This window comes from Gavialis gangeticus, unplaced genomic scaffold (assembly GCF_001723915.1).
Source record: "Gavialis gangeticus isolate Ggan-Ray unplaced genomic scaffold, GavGan_comp1, whole genome shotgun sequence".
In the NCBI taxonomy this organism is placed as follows: domain Eukaryota; kingdom Metazoa; phylum Chordata; order Crocodylia; family Gavialidae; genus Gavialis; species Gavialis gangeticus.
The window spans coordinates 50,674,527-50,693,133 of NW_017728995.1; the positions used below are offsets into that span (position 1 = coordinate 50,674,527).

Sequence of the window (18,607 nt, forward strand, 5' to 3'; positions counted from 1 at the left end):
CCCCCATGGTCCCCCCCACATCCTCAATAGTCCCTCCAGCTCCCCCCACCCCCTACTTACCTGGCACAGAGCCCAGGTCCCAGTCTCGGTGACTCCTGTGGGCGTACACCCCCTGTGCATGGCAGTGCACCCCCTGCAAAAAGGCACCTCTGACACTGCCACTGTTCCCACTGCTGTAGGATTTTGGGGTATTTTAAAGAGTGAATTGGGATTTTTTTCAGATTTTTTGCAGGTTTTAAACAGGGAACACTGGGATTCCTGCTAGGGAGGCAAGTGGCAGTACCCAGGCAGAAAAGCCTGCTCAGGGCTGGCACCTGGGACCCAGCTGGAGGTGGCCGACCTCCTGGCCACTTGGGGCCAGGAGGCTATGCTTTAACAATTCAAAACAGGCCACTACATGGGAACATCTTCCAGGTAGTGCTGCACAAAGGCAACTGTGCATCCACAGCCCACCGGCAGCTGGCCCAGGGGGGCAGGTGCCTCTACTGGCTATGTAGTCCCCATCCAGGTCTGGCAGGCATGCAGCTTTGGAGCCACAGGTGGCAGCAGGTCCCACTGGCAGACCCCTGCACCCTCTACCCATTGCAGCCAACTCTCAGGGCTGCTTCGGCAGTCTAGCTGGTGCAAGGGGCTAGTGTCCCCAGATGCCAATTGGCCAGGCTGCAGAAGCTCCTGAGAGCAAGTAGCCCTAAGCTACTTGCCAGGGCAGCTTTTTATACTGCTGGGGCCAGCACAGATATCTGCAGCCAGGGGAAACTAGAGCCCCAGGCTCTAGTTCCCCCTGGCTGCAGATCCAGGAGGAGCCAGGCAAGGTTATTTTGCCCTAAGTGGCACAATTTGCCCCACACCAAAATGCATGTCCAGGCATGTGCACTGAGGCAAAAAGCCCTGTCTCAAATTTGCATCGCTTCTATTTGAGCTGCTGCAAGCGCGCGTGCTTGCATATGTGGACACTCCCATAGAAATTTATTCCACAAGGATTCATTAGATCTTCTGGTCCAACTTTGTGTCTATCCCAGGCTTTTAACCTCCACCCATTTAACCCTTGTCAACTAAAGCATAACTTCTCAATCTACTCAAGATTTCAAGTCTTCAAAGATGGGAGGAACCAAGACTTCTCTTTGATCGTTTATTCCATTGGTTAGTCATCCCCGCTGTAGAAGATTTGTCCTAGTTTCTCATTTAAATGTCTGCCTTGAGTTTTTTGTTTTGCGTTTTTCCTCTAGATTAAAGAGCTTTTTAATACCCAGTATTTCTCTCTCCATGAAAGGATTTACACACTGTAATTAAGTTTCTCTAATCTTTTTTGACAAACTAAACAAATTGAGCTCTTTAAGCTTCTCACTTGAAGGCAATTTCTCCAGCCTTCAAATAATTTTTATGGCTCTTTCTGGACTTTTTCAATATCCCTTCCAGAGCATGTGCACCAAAACAGTATGCAGTATTCTAATAAGTAAATAAATAAATAATAAATCTCACACAACTACTGTTACACAGAAGTAAAAATCACCTCTCTAGCTTCCCTCGCTTCATACGGGTTCTGTATGTGTGAATTCACTCTTATGCGATGACCCTTTTTATACCAAAGCTTCATTATATGCGAGGTAAATTCATTCTTATGTGATTGGTATGGTAGAAGCCCGCAGTCAGCTGTTTTGTGCGGTGCATTGTGGGAGTGACACATGCCAAAATATAGTCTCCTCACTCATCTGCGACATGTTTCTGTAGTTGCCATCCTCATTATGATAGTGCCTTGTGCTTGTGTGTACTGTCTGCTGTTGGCAAATACCAAAATTGTCTTGTAAGTGGTAGAAATGGGTCCTGGGGGTCAGTACAGTTGAGGTCTTGGAACATATTCCTATTTGTTATATTGTAAAGTGAGTTCCCTGTATGCAAATTCGAGTTATGCACTGTTTTCCAGGAATGCATGTACAGCATAAAGCGAGGGAAACCTATGTTTCCAAGTTTGTACAAATGAAGGATTAATTCTTTGCCTCACAGCAGCAAACTTGGAGTCTGTACTAAATGTTTGTCCCCTAAATTCTTGTCAAAGGATACTGCTTCCTAGGATATATTTCCCCTGCCCCACATTGTTATAGGTATGGCATCCTTTAGTTCAGTGTGCAGCAAAAATCAATTTGCTGCAGTCTAATAGTATTGCATGTGTCAACTGTGATGCTTTACATTGCAGCAAAGTAGTCATCTGCGCAGTTAAGCACACATATAGATTCACCTTCTGTAAGCTAGTTTAACCATTTAATGTGTTCCCTATTGTTACTGTATAGTGATAATTTTTGTTTTATGCCTATGCAGATACCTTTTATTAATCAAACATGTAATCTCAAAGAATGAAGGCAGAGGTTTGTTTGACAAGGCCTATTTAGCATAAAATCTTGATTGACATTAATTATATTCTTATCTTTTGAGCTCTTTATCAGTGGAAACCTCTCTCAGCTTTTACATTATCTGACCCAGATTGATGTCAAGCTAACCAGTCTATAATTATTGAGCCCTTTCTGGTTGCTATTTTGGAATAATGGAACAACTTTAGCACTCTTAGTCTCCTGTAATTTTCTCAGTATTCCAAGATTTATTGAATTAGCATCTTTGGGTCAAAGATGGTCTTTCAAACTTTGAGAACTCTTGAGTGCAAAGTGTCTGGGGGTGGAGGTGTTATTCTTGATGCATATTGTCTAACATTATCTTTAGTTATGGATGCATTGGACAGTATGTCATTGTCTTCATAAGCACACTGTCCTGCTTCTTTCCAAATGGAAAGCAGAAATATTCCTGAACACTTAAGACATTTTTACATCATCATTAACAGTTTTACTAGTTGGAGATAATAGGCCTTTATGTTTGCCAGGATTTCTTTTACTTCTAAGTTCTGAAGTCATTTTTGGGATCCCAATTTTCATTCACTTTTTTTTTTTTGTCTAAAATTTTCCTTCCATGTCAAACTTCTTAACTTTCCTGATTTCTGGGAAATTGGTGCCTTTGAAACACCACTGTACATTTCACTGGTTGAAACCATATCTTTTGTTCTCATACTGAAGATAAGTGAGTCTTGGGTACCTGATCCCTGGTACCTGTGCAGTCATCAGCTATTCAATTCAATGATTAATTCATCTTTTTCCATCTTAACAAGGTCTAATTAGTTGCTTCATGTTGGGTGCAATATTTTTGTGTTAAGTAATGGTTTAGAAAAATCTAGCAATGTTTTATTGTTGGCTACATAAGTTCTCCAGTATCCATCTTCCAAATAAAAGATTTCTTTCCACACACATTTATCTCATTTGATTATGTGATCTTAAACAGGGAACCCATCAGTACCCAGTCCTGGGCTGTGTTACTTAGTAACATCTTGGTCTGTGTGCATTCACTGTTGCATTGTGTTCCCTTGTCTAGCATCTGCCCATTGTTGCCATAATATACTTTTGACTAGGTTTTTGAGGTAAGGGTGCTTTTCATTCTATAATGTACAATACCTGGACCATGACTCCTGGCTAAGTCATCAGTGTGATACTATATAGATTATTTAACATTTCTACCATCGTGTTTATGCGCTGTATACTTAGGTAGTCCATGTATGTTATCTGTTAACATGCAGAAGAGAGATGGCTTTAGCTTCAAAGTAACTGAAAGATGAAGGAATACACAGAAAAAGGTTGTGGATGGTAGGTCTCTCTTTCCACTATATACAGTAAGGGAAGCATATGACCTCCACGCAAGGCTTGGCAGTGTTTAGACAACTCTGACTCTTAATGCTACCAACACTGAGTCCTGAGGTCAGATTCTTTAAAGGTATTTAGGTGCCTAGCATCCATTGAAGAAAATACCTTTAGAAATCTGACCCTAGATCTGTAAAGGTACTTGAAGACTGCAACACAGAATATGGTAGGATGTAACCACTAGGCAGCCATGTGAGGCCCCCAGGGTGAGGGAGGGAGTGGGGCTAGGGGAGACACTGCTCAGCTGGGGCAGGATGCCGGACAGAGCCATGAGCAGCTCGTCCAGGAGGGGGGCGGCTTCCACCCTCTGTGCACCCCAGGAGAGCTTGGGTGGTGTGTGCCCTTCGATCTGCATGTGGGGCCAGAGTCAATTTGGGGTGCAGTTTTGGCGACAGTGCTGAAAGTCCCATTGGGTGCATCTATATATGCAATTAAATGCAAAGCAATAAACTTTGGAGTAGTCTGAGCCACAGTAAACTGCTCCTGGGCACCAGGTCTACACATGTGCCCAGTACAGCAGCAAATTTGAGCTGGGGCAGAGCAGGCCCAAGCTGGCAGAAGGCAGGGGGGTGGTGTCAGGTCTGGTTGGGGCATGACGGTGCCAGATATGGCTAGGTGGCAGACAGGAGTCTGGCCCCTGGCTGGCTGGGCTGACCAGGTGTAATTTATGCCCACGGTCAATGTCTGCACATATGTTTAATTACAGCTAATTATTCCTCAAAAGTACAATCTTCAACTCCACTGTATTGTGGCTTAATACTGCTGCACATGTAGATGGTGACACTTTACAGTGCAGCAAATTAGTCTACTCCACAGTAAAGCATACGTATAGATGTACCCATTGACTACAACTGAGATGTGATTTCATTGCAGAGATTTTTTTTTCTCTTACACTGACCTGCTGTAAACTTAACCAAGGCATTTTTGCCTCTGTCCTCCCCCTTCCCTCCTCCACCCAGCTCATTTAAATGTTAAAGCGTTAGCAGACAAGGTCTCTCTCTCATTTGTTGTGTATAACACCTCCATGAGGGGAGTATGAGCTCCATTTGGATTCTCAATGGTCTGCTTCAGAACAAATTTTAAAAAGTGGTAATTGTTACGAATCAAAATAAGAAGACCACAATAATCAGTGACTGCAGAATATATTAGAATACGGGTTGTTCATGAAGACAGTTCTAATTTAGAACTCAGCCTCAATTAGGTTTTATTTTTCCTCAAATGTACATTTTAAAGAACTGGTACAGACCTTTTCCCACATACGTTTGTTTTGACAGAAACGCTGACACACATTTCTGGCCATCTGTCTTGTGAGACTCAGAGTTTTGGACGTTTATCAGCCCAAACTTGTGGCTCACTGAAAAACTTAGTGCCAAGCTCTCCATGATGAAATGTGCAATTAATCTGTTCTTCTCAGGGTTTAATGATGAATGTGTGAGGAAAATCATTCATCTTAAAATTGCTGTAGAATTCCAGACCTAAACTGAGCTTTCAGACTTCCACGCATTTTGAAACAGGATGCATGTGACACAGAGTACCTGAATTTAAAAGTGACGCATGTATTTGCTACTCTGTATAGTGTGTGTAATACTTAATTCCCTTGAGCCTTGGAGGATAAACACTGTCATTCCCATTTCACAAATAAGGGAACTGAAGTACAGATATTAAGTTACGTGCTCAGGACTTCAACAGGAAATTTGTCAGAGCCAGGAATTGGGACTATGTCTTCTGACTTGACTCAGTGTTTTATAACCCTGGAACTCTAGTGCCTCTTTGTTGTAAATCACGCTTGCAACTAACTGGCACGTATGGAGTTCAGCATTCTGCTCTTACACCCATTAATGCGGCAAGCGCTTATAGTGTCTATTCTGATTCAGAATTTTTGTCAAGAGTGAGAGATGCAGAGTTATGAGCTCAGACCCCTGGAGGAGGAACTGACTTTGCCTTTACCTTTCCTTAGGATCACGTCATCTTTGATTTAGAAGTGTATTTCATCTTTTGGTAGATAGGAATCTTATTCCTACAAAACGTAAGTCTTCCTTTTAAAAAGAGTGGTTGCTGATGTCCTTAATTTAATTGTACAGGATGTTTCATGCCGAGGAGCCCAATTGTTTTCTGAATAGCGTGAAGTGTGGCAGCCAAAGTCCAGTTGCTGGTGGTTCTACCCATCTCAGACTGGGTAATGGCAGGGGTCACAAGGAAAGATGGTTAGTACTAAGGCGTGAAAAACTAAAACACACAGATGTGGGAAAATACGGTTAAAGTAGATTTCTGCACTTGCTTGGCTTGGGCCTTATTTTTTTTTATATTTATATTAGATAGTGTGTGAAGGCTACAGCCAGGCTAGACCCCATTTTTGCTGTGTACCATACAAACATAATGAATGATATCCCTGCCCAAAGAGCAGTAGAGAATAAGGTTCAATAATGCTTTGTTCCCTTGTCTGTCTGGCTGACTAATTCCAAGCACTACTGTATGGTAAAGGGTTTCCTCTTTTGAAGTTTAAAAAGGGTATGAAAGACCATCATTGAATTAGGGGGATTAGGCCTTCTAACATTAAATCTTTAGGCCCTGTACATATTTCACTTCAAGTACAAGTCAAATGATTACACATGGGAAGGGGGGAACCTGATCTTTACAATTATTTGGAATTGGGAATTCTCTAGATTTGAAAAGAAGCAAATGACACAAATAATGCCAGGCTAACTTTTGGATTAGACAGGATGTACAGGGAATTCTTGCTTAGCACTCTTAACTGGTTCTGGAAAAACCAAGTGCTAAGCGAAACCGCCAGGGATTTACAGTGAGAAGGCAGCAAGGCTCTGGCCGGCACAGGGGAAGCAGTGGGACCACCCGTCCACCAGTGCCTGCATTCTCTGCCCAGTGGTGGCTCCCTCCAGGGCACTGCCATCTATCTGCCACTGCTAGATTGCTGCAGGCTCAGGACAGTGTCCATGCCCTGCAGTTGAGTGCGTGACCGGAAGAGGGTACGGGCTGCAGCCCGGGGGCGGGGGTGCCCCGCAGGCTTGGCCCTGCTGAGGTCTGGGGCAGGGGACAACACACACGTCCTGCCACCCTGGGCCCCATGCTCCAGCGGTCCTGCTAGCCTGGGCCCTGCCCTCATGTCTACTGCCCACCTGCCCCTTCTTGCTGTCACCGCCACTCTTCCCTACCTGCCTGCTAGCTGCAGGCTCCTGCTTCACTCCTGCCCGCCCTGGGCCCTGCCAGCCCTGGCCCTGGGCACCAGCCCAGGCTCTGCGGTCATGTGACTCCCTCCTCACCACTGCCACTTCTCCCCGCCAATTCCAGCACCACATGCAGAAGCAAACCCTGCTCTCCTGCTGCCCTGCCCTAGGCTTCCACTGGCTGTCACTCACCTCTTCACTCACTGCCACCACCATTAGTGTTTCTCCCACACGGAGCATTATAACAAAACACTCTGAGCACTAAGTGAAAACAGGTGCATATTTTAAACGAGCGCTATAGCAAAACCATGTCAAGCGGGGGTTGCCTGTACAGACCGCTAACTAGTAACATTCAATATTACTGATATAGATATTATTTCAGAGCCTTACTAAAAACAGATAAGGACCTGGCTGTTTTGCCGTTTTTGCTTTATAACTCAGGTAGACCCTGATCCACATATGCCATTTCTCCTAACAACATGCATAAAAGCAAATGCAGTGAAACAGTATATTTATTGTGAAAATAGTAATTCCTATAGAAACATACAGGAGTGGAAAGAATTTCCCCAAGGTTTTATTTTCAGCATACACTTTCCTACAGGCATGTCAGTTAAATAGGATCTGATCTGGTTACTCATACAAGGAACAAATTAAATCCTGTCATTCATATCCGTGATCTTAAATGTTTACTTCCCTTAGACCTCAGAACCACACAGTAATCAAGCTCCTGTAGAGTGGTAGCAGTACAGCATTTGTGTGTGTGTGTGTTTTGTTTTTTAAACACAGATCAGTTTACATGACATCAGTGGTATTATAGTGTACAACATTGGGTTTAGAACTTCTGTTTTGTCCCTTATCCGTTACATTTCTAAATCACTAGATGACATGGTTTATACTAGCACTTTCTCTATTACTGTCACTTGTGCAGCTGCACTTGAATTGCAAGGATGAGAAATCAAGCTAGGCTAGAATTATAAATAATTGTTAGATGTCAGTGAACTTCTGCACAAATGGAGAAAAAAATAATTGAAACCTGATAGTAAGAGATATAGGCAGCCTACAAAATCTGTTACAGCCATGCTAAGGAGCCACCTAGCTATGATCTCAAACACTGACATCACTATATTAAGCAATAACTGCGCTTACAGACTGTCAGGCATTCTCTCAAAATCTCAGTCACTAGCTTTGTACAAGAGAGCAGGGGGGCTGGACCCAGCCCTAAACTTCTGTGAATCTGTAAAATGTTTCCAGAGCTAACCAGATCTGCTGATTTTTAAGAAAAAGCAGATCTGAAGAAATCAAAATAATAAATAAGAGGTATAATATATAAAAAGTAAGCTCGTATAATCATTGCTATCTACATTTTATCAAAAATATATCCAACTGCGTATACTGTACTTCCATCTTGTATCTTAGGGTACTTGGTAGTCTCATAATTCTTTGTTTCTGTTTTTGCTCAATTAAAATGCAGTCTTTTATTTAATTTGTTTTATGAACAGAATATTTGCTGATAATCCCAAGTACATATGTAATATAATGCTATCCCCACAGGGACTCGAGCACTGAACTCTATTTGCAGGTATTCAATGTTATCCACACATATAAATAACTGATTGTCCCATTGCCCTGCGTATACCTGATGTAAATGAGCTGAGTAGCTGTAAAAACTTGGAGGAAAATTAGTATGATAAAAGTTTACTTTTAATCTAAACACGGTGAGCCCCGAATCTGTAGGATCACAACATGTAATTGCAGTTGGCTTTGAAATAATTATTTAAATTAATTTTGTGCTTTTGTTTTTTTCTTTTCCTCCTGTGTATTTTAATTAAATGTTTACTTTCTTTTACGGTACAAGAAATTTGCTCCAAGTGTGATCAGGTTGATTTTTTGTTAAAGTTTTTAGCCATATGTTTACAATCATAAGAGTTGTCCAAAGTATCTGGTATACCAATACATCTTGTTGTGGCAAAGGGCGGGCTATTAAAAAAAATTGAAGACTAAGGTTGATAACTGACTAGTCACTTCCACTGAATTCAGTAACCTCATTTACTAGCTGTACTGGGGTTGGGTTTTTTTTAATACTTGATTGAACTCAAAATCTGTTGGTTTCTCAGCACTTTCAAAGTGGCTTGCAGTATTGGGGATCATTTAAGATCCTACTCTTAAAAGCTTGGAGCCATCTCATCAGTATGTGGGAGATTAATTTGTAGTTTATGCAGATTAAATTCCCTAAAGCAGTACAGAACTGAATTTTTACTTAGGTTATGTATTGCCAAACAAGTGGTCAAAGAAGCAGTCACAGTAAATCTGCCTTAGAATAATCCATAGAACCAATGATTATAGAAATGTAATTTTCTTTGAGAGCGGAAACAAGGATTTCCACTGAGTTCAATCTTAAGAGTTCTACATGAGGTGTGAAGGAAATGATTTATCTTTTCAGATGCTGTCCTTGTGCCATGAGCACTGTCTGTGGTACAGGGAGCTGGCATGAGGTGTGCACTGCATACAGCACCCCACTGGACCTGCCCCAAGTGCTGGCTCCAGGGCCAGTTAGGATTGAGCCCTAGTCTGTCTGTGCATGCCAAAAGAGAGAGCTGGCTGAGGCAGGACTGGGAGAAAGGAGGGGAAGCAGTGCAGCATGTTCCTCATGTTGGCCTAGACCTCCCAGACACAGGCATGAGTGAACTGGGCAGCTGCCCAAGGCCCAATGGGGAAAAAAAAAGTTTTAAATATTGCGTATATACATATATCTAATGCTGTATTTTTATTTCCATGAATTTGGTTTATATGTATCATTATTTCAGTTTGAGAGACAAAAATCATATTGTTTTTGTGACTTTTCAAAACACACTCACAGACATAAACACTACGAGATCATTGTCTCTGGCGAAGGGGGGCCTGATACTAAAAGTTCACCTGGGGTCACGAGGAGTCTAGGTACGGCACTGTGTTGCCCCCTTGTGCCACGGACAATGCTGAATCCAGCCTGTGCATCACAGGTGGCACAAACCTTTCCGGAGCCGGACCAGCATGTGGTGCACATGCTGCAAGGGTTGGACCTGGTGCAACGGGTGCTGCTCATGGTGCTGAGGGCAGCACGGAGCACACAGTGCATACAGAGCCCTGCCAGACAGCCGTGCATGCTGGCTCCAACACAGCCCAGTCTGGACCTGCCCCAGAGCTAGTGTGCAGGGTTGGGCTGACATGCTGCTTGCAGTGTCCATGGCACCAGGGTCAGCCTGCACGCCAGAGCAGCCCTTCACGTGTTGTCAGTCTGAGGCCCACAAGCTGGATCTGCCCCAAAAGCTGTATGCTTGACACCCAGCCACTTGTACTAATGCCTTGTTTTCAGAAAGTCAGTGTAAAATGTAATGTTTAAAAATATAATATTTAAAAAGACCCCTACAAAATACAACAGATGAAAGACGAGATTTTTTGAGTGATATCTGCATAGTTGAGAAAGTCAAACAAGCTTTCATATGATACAAGGAAGAATGCTTTGCCTGCAGAAGCTTGTCTAACTTTATCCTGGCCATGCAGTTGGTCCAGTAAACAACAACAGAAAAAGTCACTCAAAAATATCCTTGCCTCTCAGATAATTCCTAGAGCATCACAGCTTCAATATCACTCCAACACTACCATAGAGCGGGTGAGGCACTTCAAAAGATGGGTCAAGTAGAAGAAAGTGAAAGGGCAGATAAAGTAACCAGTGGGAATGGGAATTAAGATGAAAGACTTGAGGCCACATGGGTCGGTTGCTTTTAGAATTTCAGGTCCACTCAGGTACCCTCTTAAGCTTCAACTTCCGACATTCCTTCAAGTTAAAGGAATGAATTGGTAGGTTCTAAAGCTTATCCCAACTCTAGACCTATAATATTACTTTAATCTTTTATTTTAAAAAGTGGGAGGAGGAGGGGGAATGGACAGAGAAAAGAAACTGTGCAAGGTGTTTGACAACGAAGAGCATAAAGGGCTTGCCAAGCCTTTTGAAGGTCAATTAACCAGAAAACGTGCAAAAGACCAGGTACTCTATTGGATTACTGGCCAAAGAATTATCCCCAGAGCAATCAAAGTGCCCCAACTGCCTGAAAGCAGAAAGGCAATTATGGATTCTGAGATGCTACAGAAGCTTTAATTAAAGGTATTATTTCCACCTCACTGACTACTGGAAATTAAATTCTTATTTGCACCGGAGAGACATGGCTTTTATGTATTGCTTGTGTATAGTATGTCAGGATAAGACATTACTGCCTTTAGCATCTCTTCTGTAGAAAGACATATCACGTTTCACTACACTCAGTGTCGTAGCTACCGATTATACTGTTGACATATTAGAAAGATGGACCTTCTTGACCATCCCTTTAGCTTCTGACATTTAAGGAGTCTCACCAGAAAGGACAATGAGATCTCCAACTGAATTTCAAGGTGAAGTTTACATACCTGAAGTGCTATTTGTAAGTGAAGCTTTTTGATTATTTTTCCTGGGTAGAAAGGTTTGTTCATTTGCTTGTTCCAGGATACAGATTAAAAAAAGAGCTACTATTGTTCTTGAAAGTGATGGCATAGTACATTATCTTTAAGTGCCAGCTCATAAGACATCTCTGGCATAAGCAAAACGTACAGCATTAACTGTCCCAGTAATTATTGATATAGCAACAAAGAGTTAAGTCATTGTTTGCATGTTAGCTAATCACTACTGATGCTTTTCAGGTGAAGTTTGTGTTTACCACAAATTATAGTGCTGCCCAAGTTCCTGCTAAAAAAACTACAAGTTCTTGCTCTGAGCTTTGCTGGGAAGATAGAGTTTGAATTCCTTCTTGCGTCAGGGTTGTGTGGAACTTGCATTTTAAGTGGAAGACTTTGTGAAATTGAAGCAGTGGTAGGCATCAATTTAATTTTTAAAATTAGATTTATTCAAACGAGACAAGAATTCTTACCTCCTCTTTCTTTTGTCTGCTGACTGTTACAAATCAAACTATGCTTCCCCTGTTGACACTGAAAAAATTGTGTTGGGTTGCAATTCATTGGGCCTGTACGTTTCAAGCCTCCCAGGGTCTCAACTGGCTGCAGCCCAGTTTCCTCCCTTGGTGTCACCAGCATATTTTCCATATGCAGTTTCTCTATCTGTTACTACTAGTAGAACAGAGCTCTATATCCAACAGTGAAAGGGTCCCAGGTACATAGGTAGCTTAAATGCACTGTTTCTATAAGCTAAAGCCACATCAATGTTTTGGAGCTTTATAGGTTACATCTTTAAGGGCACATGAAAATGTAGTGTATAAGCTGCACGTTGTCTTTGTGTAGGAATCAAAGCACCATTACTTTTTACTTTGTAGCACAAGAAATGCACATAAAATAACAACTCCTAACATGTATTGCGTTGCCTCAGTTTCTTTACCGTTTCAGAATGCTCTTTGGCTTGTCTAGGATCATCTTTGTGTAGTTCATAGCTTGCCTTCTAAGTAATGAAGCCCTTCTAGTTCAGCTTACTTCTTAACACAAGTTGGTCCCACAACTAAACCCTACCCCCCTGCTACAAGAATCTTCTCATTTCTTTTCCTCTTGCCTGTATTTCTGGGCCTTCCTTGGTTCATGGGCCTCCTTTCCAACACCTGTCTTTATTCTGCCTTTAGTTGTCTTCCATTGTTCCAAGCACCAGTAGCTTTGCAAATGCTCTTGAGCTTCAGCCAGTATATGTAGCATGATAGCTGTTTGGTCAACGTACATTTGCTAAGACTAATCACCCTCCAGTGCCCCCAGGATGGTGGATATGAGCTTAGAGATCTCATCGGGAGAGATGGTCAGCCCACACTATGGCCACCTTCATTGTAGAAGGGCAGGTGGTATCTTTTATAAACCTACCAAAGTGTGTGTGCATGCATGAATGTAGCACATGCTTTTTTGCAAAGCTTCACTGTATCAAGCTGAATTTCCAAGTCGTGCATAGACAAACATCCTGAATGTCCCCAGCTCAGGAAGCAATGGTTATGGCTGGTCTAAACAGAGATCCCGAAGCTGCTATCACAGCTCTTCATCCTCATCTTTTTACTGGCTGTTTGCTCTGATCTTACACATTTATGTCTCGGGGTCTTCTGGGCAAAGCCCTGTGCACAAGTGTAATAAGTGGCATTTCATGCTGAATGTGAATTGAAGTAAGAAGCTGAGTTTGGAAGTTTGAGTTGCCAGTACCATGTTAAGGTAGTCAGTGGAACGTCCCCTACTAGTACGATTTATGTCAGTCTTTACACAGATGCCAACATGGAACTTCAGAGTAAGATACCAACTCAGATCCATTTTCCAAATGAACTGCTGGCAGTGAAAACAAGACATGCCAGCCACCTGATGCAGAGCCTGAAGAAAAACATCCAGCATGACAGTTTTGGTTTGTTAAGCTTAGGATAGAAGGACTAAACACCTGCTGATATTCAGGTTTTTTCAGACCTTTTCTCCCTTGAGGATGCATTATTATGCTTTTTACCTACGTGGTACCAAAGAAAGGCCTTTACAAAACAAAGATAATCCTGCTTCTGGAAAGTTTACAGTATATGTACAATGCTGTGTTTTAGCTATTGCTTTGTTAGAGACCATGGTAAAATGACACAGTTTCAGTAGGAAAAGTAGCCAATTCAGCATTCCATTTTATAGGCCCATATTGTAATTTAGAATGGTTTCCAGTATGGAGTGCCAGTTTGCCAGTGTTGTTAAGAATCTCTCGTACATGTACATGTATAATTTAGTTCCAAACAGCCCATTTAGCGGGGGAAGGGGGAATACAGCAGATTTCCCCTGCTACCTACACTAGTTGATTGACATGTTAGAAATTCTGGAAGAGTAGAGCATTGTGAGCCCAAAGTCACAGATTCACAGGAGTTTAGGGCTGGAAGGGACTTCATGAGATCATCAAGTCCAGCCCGCCTGCTCTGGGCAGGAAAGACAGGTGAGGTCAAATAACCCCAGCAAGGTGCATGCCCAGTCTCCTTTTGAAAATCTCCAGGGTAGGTGCCTGCACCACCCCCACTGGGAGTCTATTCCAGAGTCTGGTCAACAGCCAATTTTCAAACAATAGGAAGCATCTCAGAGTCCAAGAAGTCTGACAAACAGCCATCTCTTGGAGAAAGCATGCAGTTTCTTAGAACGTGCATTGAGCTTCCCGATTTATTTATTTTTTTAACTTTTCCAAGGCAGCCATTTTAGAAGCAAAACATTCCCATAGCTTTGGAATACTTTATGAAAGCTTGTGCTAGTGACTTCTGTAATGTTGATACCCATAACACTCTCCCTTCCAGTATAGCAACTATTTCTGAAACTAATTACTTCAGCATCCCTGCTTATTACAAGCTCTAGTTGGGGAGTATCAGTTATACATGTGCTCTCTCATAGCTTGGACTATACGTGACTGCTCCTTGCTTTGCAATGAAAGTCAACTCCTGAAGAGATTTGAGATGGTCCTTGTTAAAACCAAGTGATAATTCGGACCATTTAAAGAAACGTATGGTTTGCTATTAACTCATTGACTGCTGTAGGTTATATGCTAATTTGAAGTAATTTGTATAGCCAAGATGATGATACAGTGACACAAACTCATTGTTGTGGGGCGATTTCAGTGCAACATATCATCATCCAGAGACCTCCAAGCATTTTAAAAACAATTATGCCTCATGATGGAGAGTGATATGCCCAGTAAACTGAGGCTTCGGAGGATAAATTAACCTCTCTCAAGGTTATCCTTAGCGGCACTGATATGCTGGTCTCCCGGGTTCTTGAGTAACCAGTAGACAATGTTGAAAGCATTTTTTTTTGCTACACCTTAACCTTGGCATAGTGTCCTGCAATAAAAGCATATTGACACATTATTCTTGTGCCAGTTTAAATTTAAATTCAAGCCTGTAAGAGAATATCATGGTATCTCATTCAGATCAGTTGATACAGTGCCAGCGTTATTGACATAAGACGGTCTTTCACCACTAACTGCAAGTGTATTTTGTTTTTGACTGTGTTTTTATTTATTGAAAGTGTAAGAGAGATTGGTAGCTTCAGGATGGGGCTGGGGGAAGTTTCTTATGTGTTGTGTCATGTTATTTTAAGCAAAAGATTATTTAGCTAGGTTAACACTTCAATTGTGCATGTCCATATCAATATTTGCCAAACTTTTGCTTGATTTAAAGAGAGAACTATTTTTAACTAGCGTCTCTAAAAGCATTTTTTTCTTTACATTAGTTTGTTAAAACATAAAAGCGTTAGTAAACAAACAGCAGGCAGTTCAGGTTGCATTTAAATCCATTTCCCTGTGACTCAAGAACAAAAAATAGCCAATCAATCCCACTCTTGGATTCTTGTAGCTGCAACTTTTTGCTACAAACACCAGGAAGATTTTTTTTTTCCACTGAGCTGATTAAAAGAAGAAAATAAATTGGGGCCCAACGTCTGTTGGACTTGAATTTCGTAGAAGAGGCTTTTACTTAAGTGTTTGGGGCTGAAATGAACCTGGCACTGCCATTTTAAATGAGTCCTCCTAAGCAGTGCAATGGCCTGGAACTGTCCCCTCTAGACTCTGGCTAGCACTTCGAAGCAGCCAAAGAGAAGCGTGTCCCTAGGGAATCTGTTTCCTTCCTCACGCAGAGCCCAGAGTAAGTTGGCTCTGGAAGGAGCAGGATGGCTGCAGTATCAGTTGCACTTTAGTCCTTCCTTGTGGGGTATGCTTATAGGTACGTGCTGAGGAACTACATGTCTCAGTGTGTGTTTGCAGAAATGGACAGTGAGGAAACAAGTTTGGCTAGAAATAGATATTGCCAAATGAGGTGGATCAGCAGTGCCGGATGCATCACTGCAAGCAGGAAAGGCCAGGCAGGTTCTCCTGGGTCTTGAGGAGCTCAGTCCTGCACCAAAATTCTTGCAGCGCCTCCAGCACTAGGAGCATCTGGTTAGTATGCCTGGAGAGTGTGGGCAGCTCTGTGCTCTCTTGCCATAAAAGCAGCACAAATTACTACTACCACTTGCTGTGGCCACAAATTTGAGTATGTGCAGTGTAACAAAGGGTATGGATGTCTATATTTGCTTTCACTTTGTGCCTCCATAAAAACTTAACTGTGATGCAAAAACAACTGTTTCCAGCCTCTCTCTTCTGATGGGTCATCCCCTATCACACCCTATACATGATACTCTGAGCTTTCCTTGTTGGATTTCCAAGATGGTAAATGTCAGGAAAAAAAGTAAAGAAAGGTACAAGTTGTGAAGGTTGATAACTCTAGCATCGCCCCTTGCTGAGTTAACAGATTTCCAAGTGAACACTTTAAGTGTTTTCATGGGAGGGTACACAAGGAGCTCTAAGGCTACTGGCTAAAGTGTTCCTGTTCTGTTTGGCCCATTGCTGGTCCAGAGTCCTAGTCTTTGATTCCAGGAGATCCTAGTGCTGTAGAAGAGAATCCACAAGTCTTATTTTAAGTTACTTTAAGGCAGGGGTCAGTAGCAACCCCTGGGCATGCATGGCATGCAAAGCCATTTTGCTCAGTACACTACCACCAGCCCGGGCTCTAAGCTGCTGCCAGCTATGGAGCCCAGGCTGCTCCCAGCATGTGGCTGGAAGGCTGCAAGCAGACCGGGCTTTGTGGGTAGGCTGCAGCTGGGAGGCTGCAAACAGCTGCTCCGGGCGCTGGCATATTGGCACTTCAGCACCTTCCAAGGTAGATATTGTGGTTTTTTTCTGCACTCCGGCTAAAAAGTGTTGCCTACCTCTGCTTTAAAGGACATTGAATGGAAAATTCATGCCTCATCTTTCAGTATAGAGCACATGCCTGTGCACATTCTCTCCTAGCATACCCCAAGAAAGTACTGCTAGTTGAGGAATTACACCAGCCTACCTGGACACTTGTTTGATTTAAAATGTTGGGGGGGTTGTACATCGCTTTGGAAGGGGTTTAAGTTGAAACAACCAACCAAAAAAAAAAAAAAAAAGTTATTCCAGGATGAGTGCCCACAAAGGAATTTATACCAGTGTACTCATTTACCCATTTCTGTATATATTCAAACCTGAGCATGCACTGGTATAAAATTCTCTTGTAGATAAGCTTCTAGTCTTGCTGTGTAAGTTCTCAGACAATGCAGACTTCAAGTGGTGGAATTGTTCTTTTATTGCATTAGAAGGATGCAAACAGCTTTGACTCTTCTGATCTCACGGTTTGCTTTTAAAGCTCTCAAACAAAATCTAGAACCATGGTGCTTGATTTGAGGCAACTAGAGGAACAGCTCAGACTTCCTTTAGGTCAGTCTTTGCTTTAGTTCTGCCATATACATGAAACTGCTTAAAAGCTCTTCTTCAGATAAGGAATGTAGGTCAAGTTACTGGTAATGCACCATGAAATGAAGCATGACATTTCTGCTCACCCCTTAGATGACAGCAAGCTTTATGTTCCCACCTTATTATGTTTAGGAAGATTCACACAGGTTTCAAATCATACCTGAAGTTGGCTGAAGGGTCTCTTAATTTTAGTGTTTCTGACTTTCCTTTATGTACACTGATTTCTATTACAGGAAGAAAACTTCGGTGAAAACAACTCCCGAGTTGGAAAAGTGTTCACACTTTAGGGCCTCCGCATTTTATTTTTAACTCTGAAGGTTGCTTTGTTCTCTGTCAATCATGGCACAACTATTAATGCTAGAAAGCAAGAGCCCATTCTTAGAGAAAATTGTTTAATAATAAGAGCTTTGTTCTCATTGTTAAATGCCTATTGACTTTTTTGGCCTGGAGAAATATTGATTTTTCTCTCACTTTCTTTACAGGCTCTGCTTTCTTCCCTGGCCGCTGTGCTGAGATCTTTGCCAAAGGTCAAAGTATTGGAAGGCTTGGAGTCCTACACCCTGATGTTATCACCAAATTTGAGCTCACCATGCCATGCTCTGCCCTGGAGATCAATATTGAGCCTTTCTTATGAGGACAGGACTGTAATCCCTCCTCCAGATATCCACTTTTACAGGCAATGCTGCCCTTTAGTCCGTCTCTGCAGGGAACATCCACTTGCGCTTTAACATTTTAATGAAACTAGAAAAAACATCATCTGGCTCCATGGGTAAATATGGTCTTTACCTTACAATTAGGCTATGCATTCTGCAATGCAAGAATGTAAGCTATAGGACTACACTTTGCCATCAGTGTTTTTTTGGGGGGGTTCTGAAAGAGAGAAAGTTGGGTAAGAGCACAGTGTTTTACAAGAGAAATGTAATAGCAAGGCACACCATTAGTTTCCAGAATCAGAAATGTTCCACAGACAGAACTTCATCCTGTAACTGATTATGGCTGCAGAACAGGAATCTCATTCTTTTCTTATTCCATGAAATAAGATAATTGATTAGAGCAAATATTGAATGAATGTGAGCAGAACTAAGGAGCTGAGCTTTTATTCTGTATGGTTGTCATGTGCTCATCAGTGGTTGGGGGAGGGAAATAAACTCATTTCATGAAAACCAGAGCTATTTTGTAAGTAAGATTTATACAGTATCTGCCACCCTCTAACAAGCATAACCTTTGATCCTTTAGCATTCAAAAGTCACAGTAAAATAAGAAAATATTTCATGGTAGATAGAAGCCTAGTTACTCTGAAGCAAATGGAGAAATGCATTTAAATACACCAAAGTGATCTTTTGTTTAAAGAATCCAATATACTGATCAGAGGCTTAAACTTGTCTGCAGGACTCTACACA

At 42.1% G+C, this 18,607-nt stretch overlaps 1 protein-coding gene across 1 annotated transcript in view; it reads left to right on the forward strand.

Annotated features, from left to right (window-relative positions):
* Window positions 1-18,375, forward strand: part of FARSB (phenylalanyl-tRNA synthetase beta subunit) — a 72,534-nt gene extending 54,159 nt beyond the window's left edge. The window contains exon 17 of the mRNA XM_019503657.1: window positions 17,690-18,375. Coding sequence (XP_019359202.1) covers window positions 17,690-17,841 — 152 coding nt within the window. The 3' untranslated portion in view covers window positions 17,842-18,375. The remainder of the gene's footprint in view (window positions 1-17,689) is intronic.
* The last annotated feature ends 232 nt before the right edge of the window (window positions 18,376-18,607 follow it).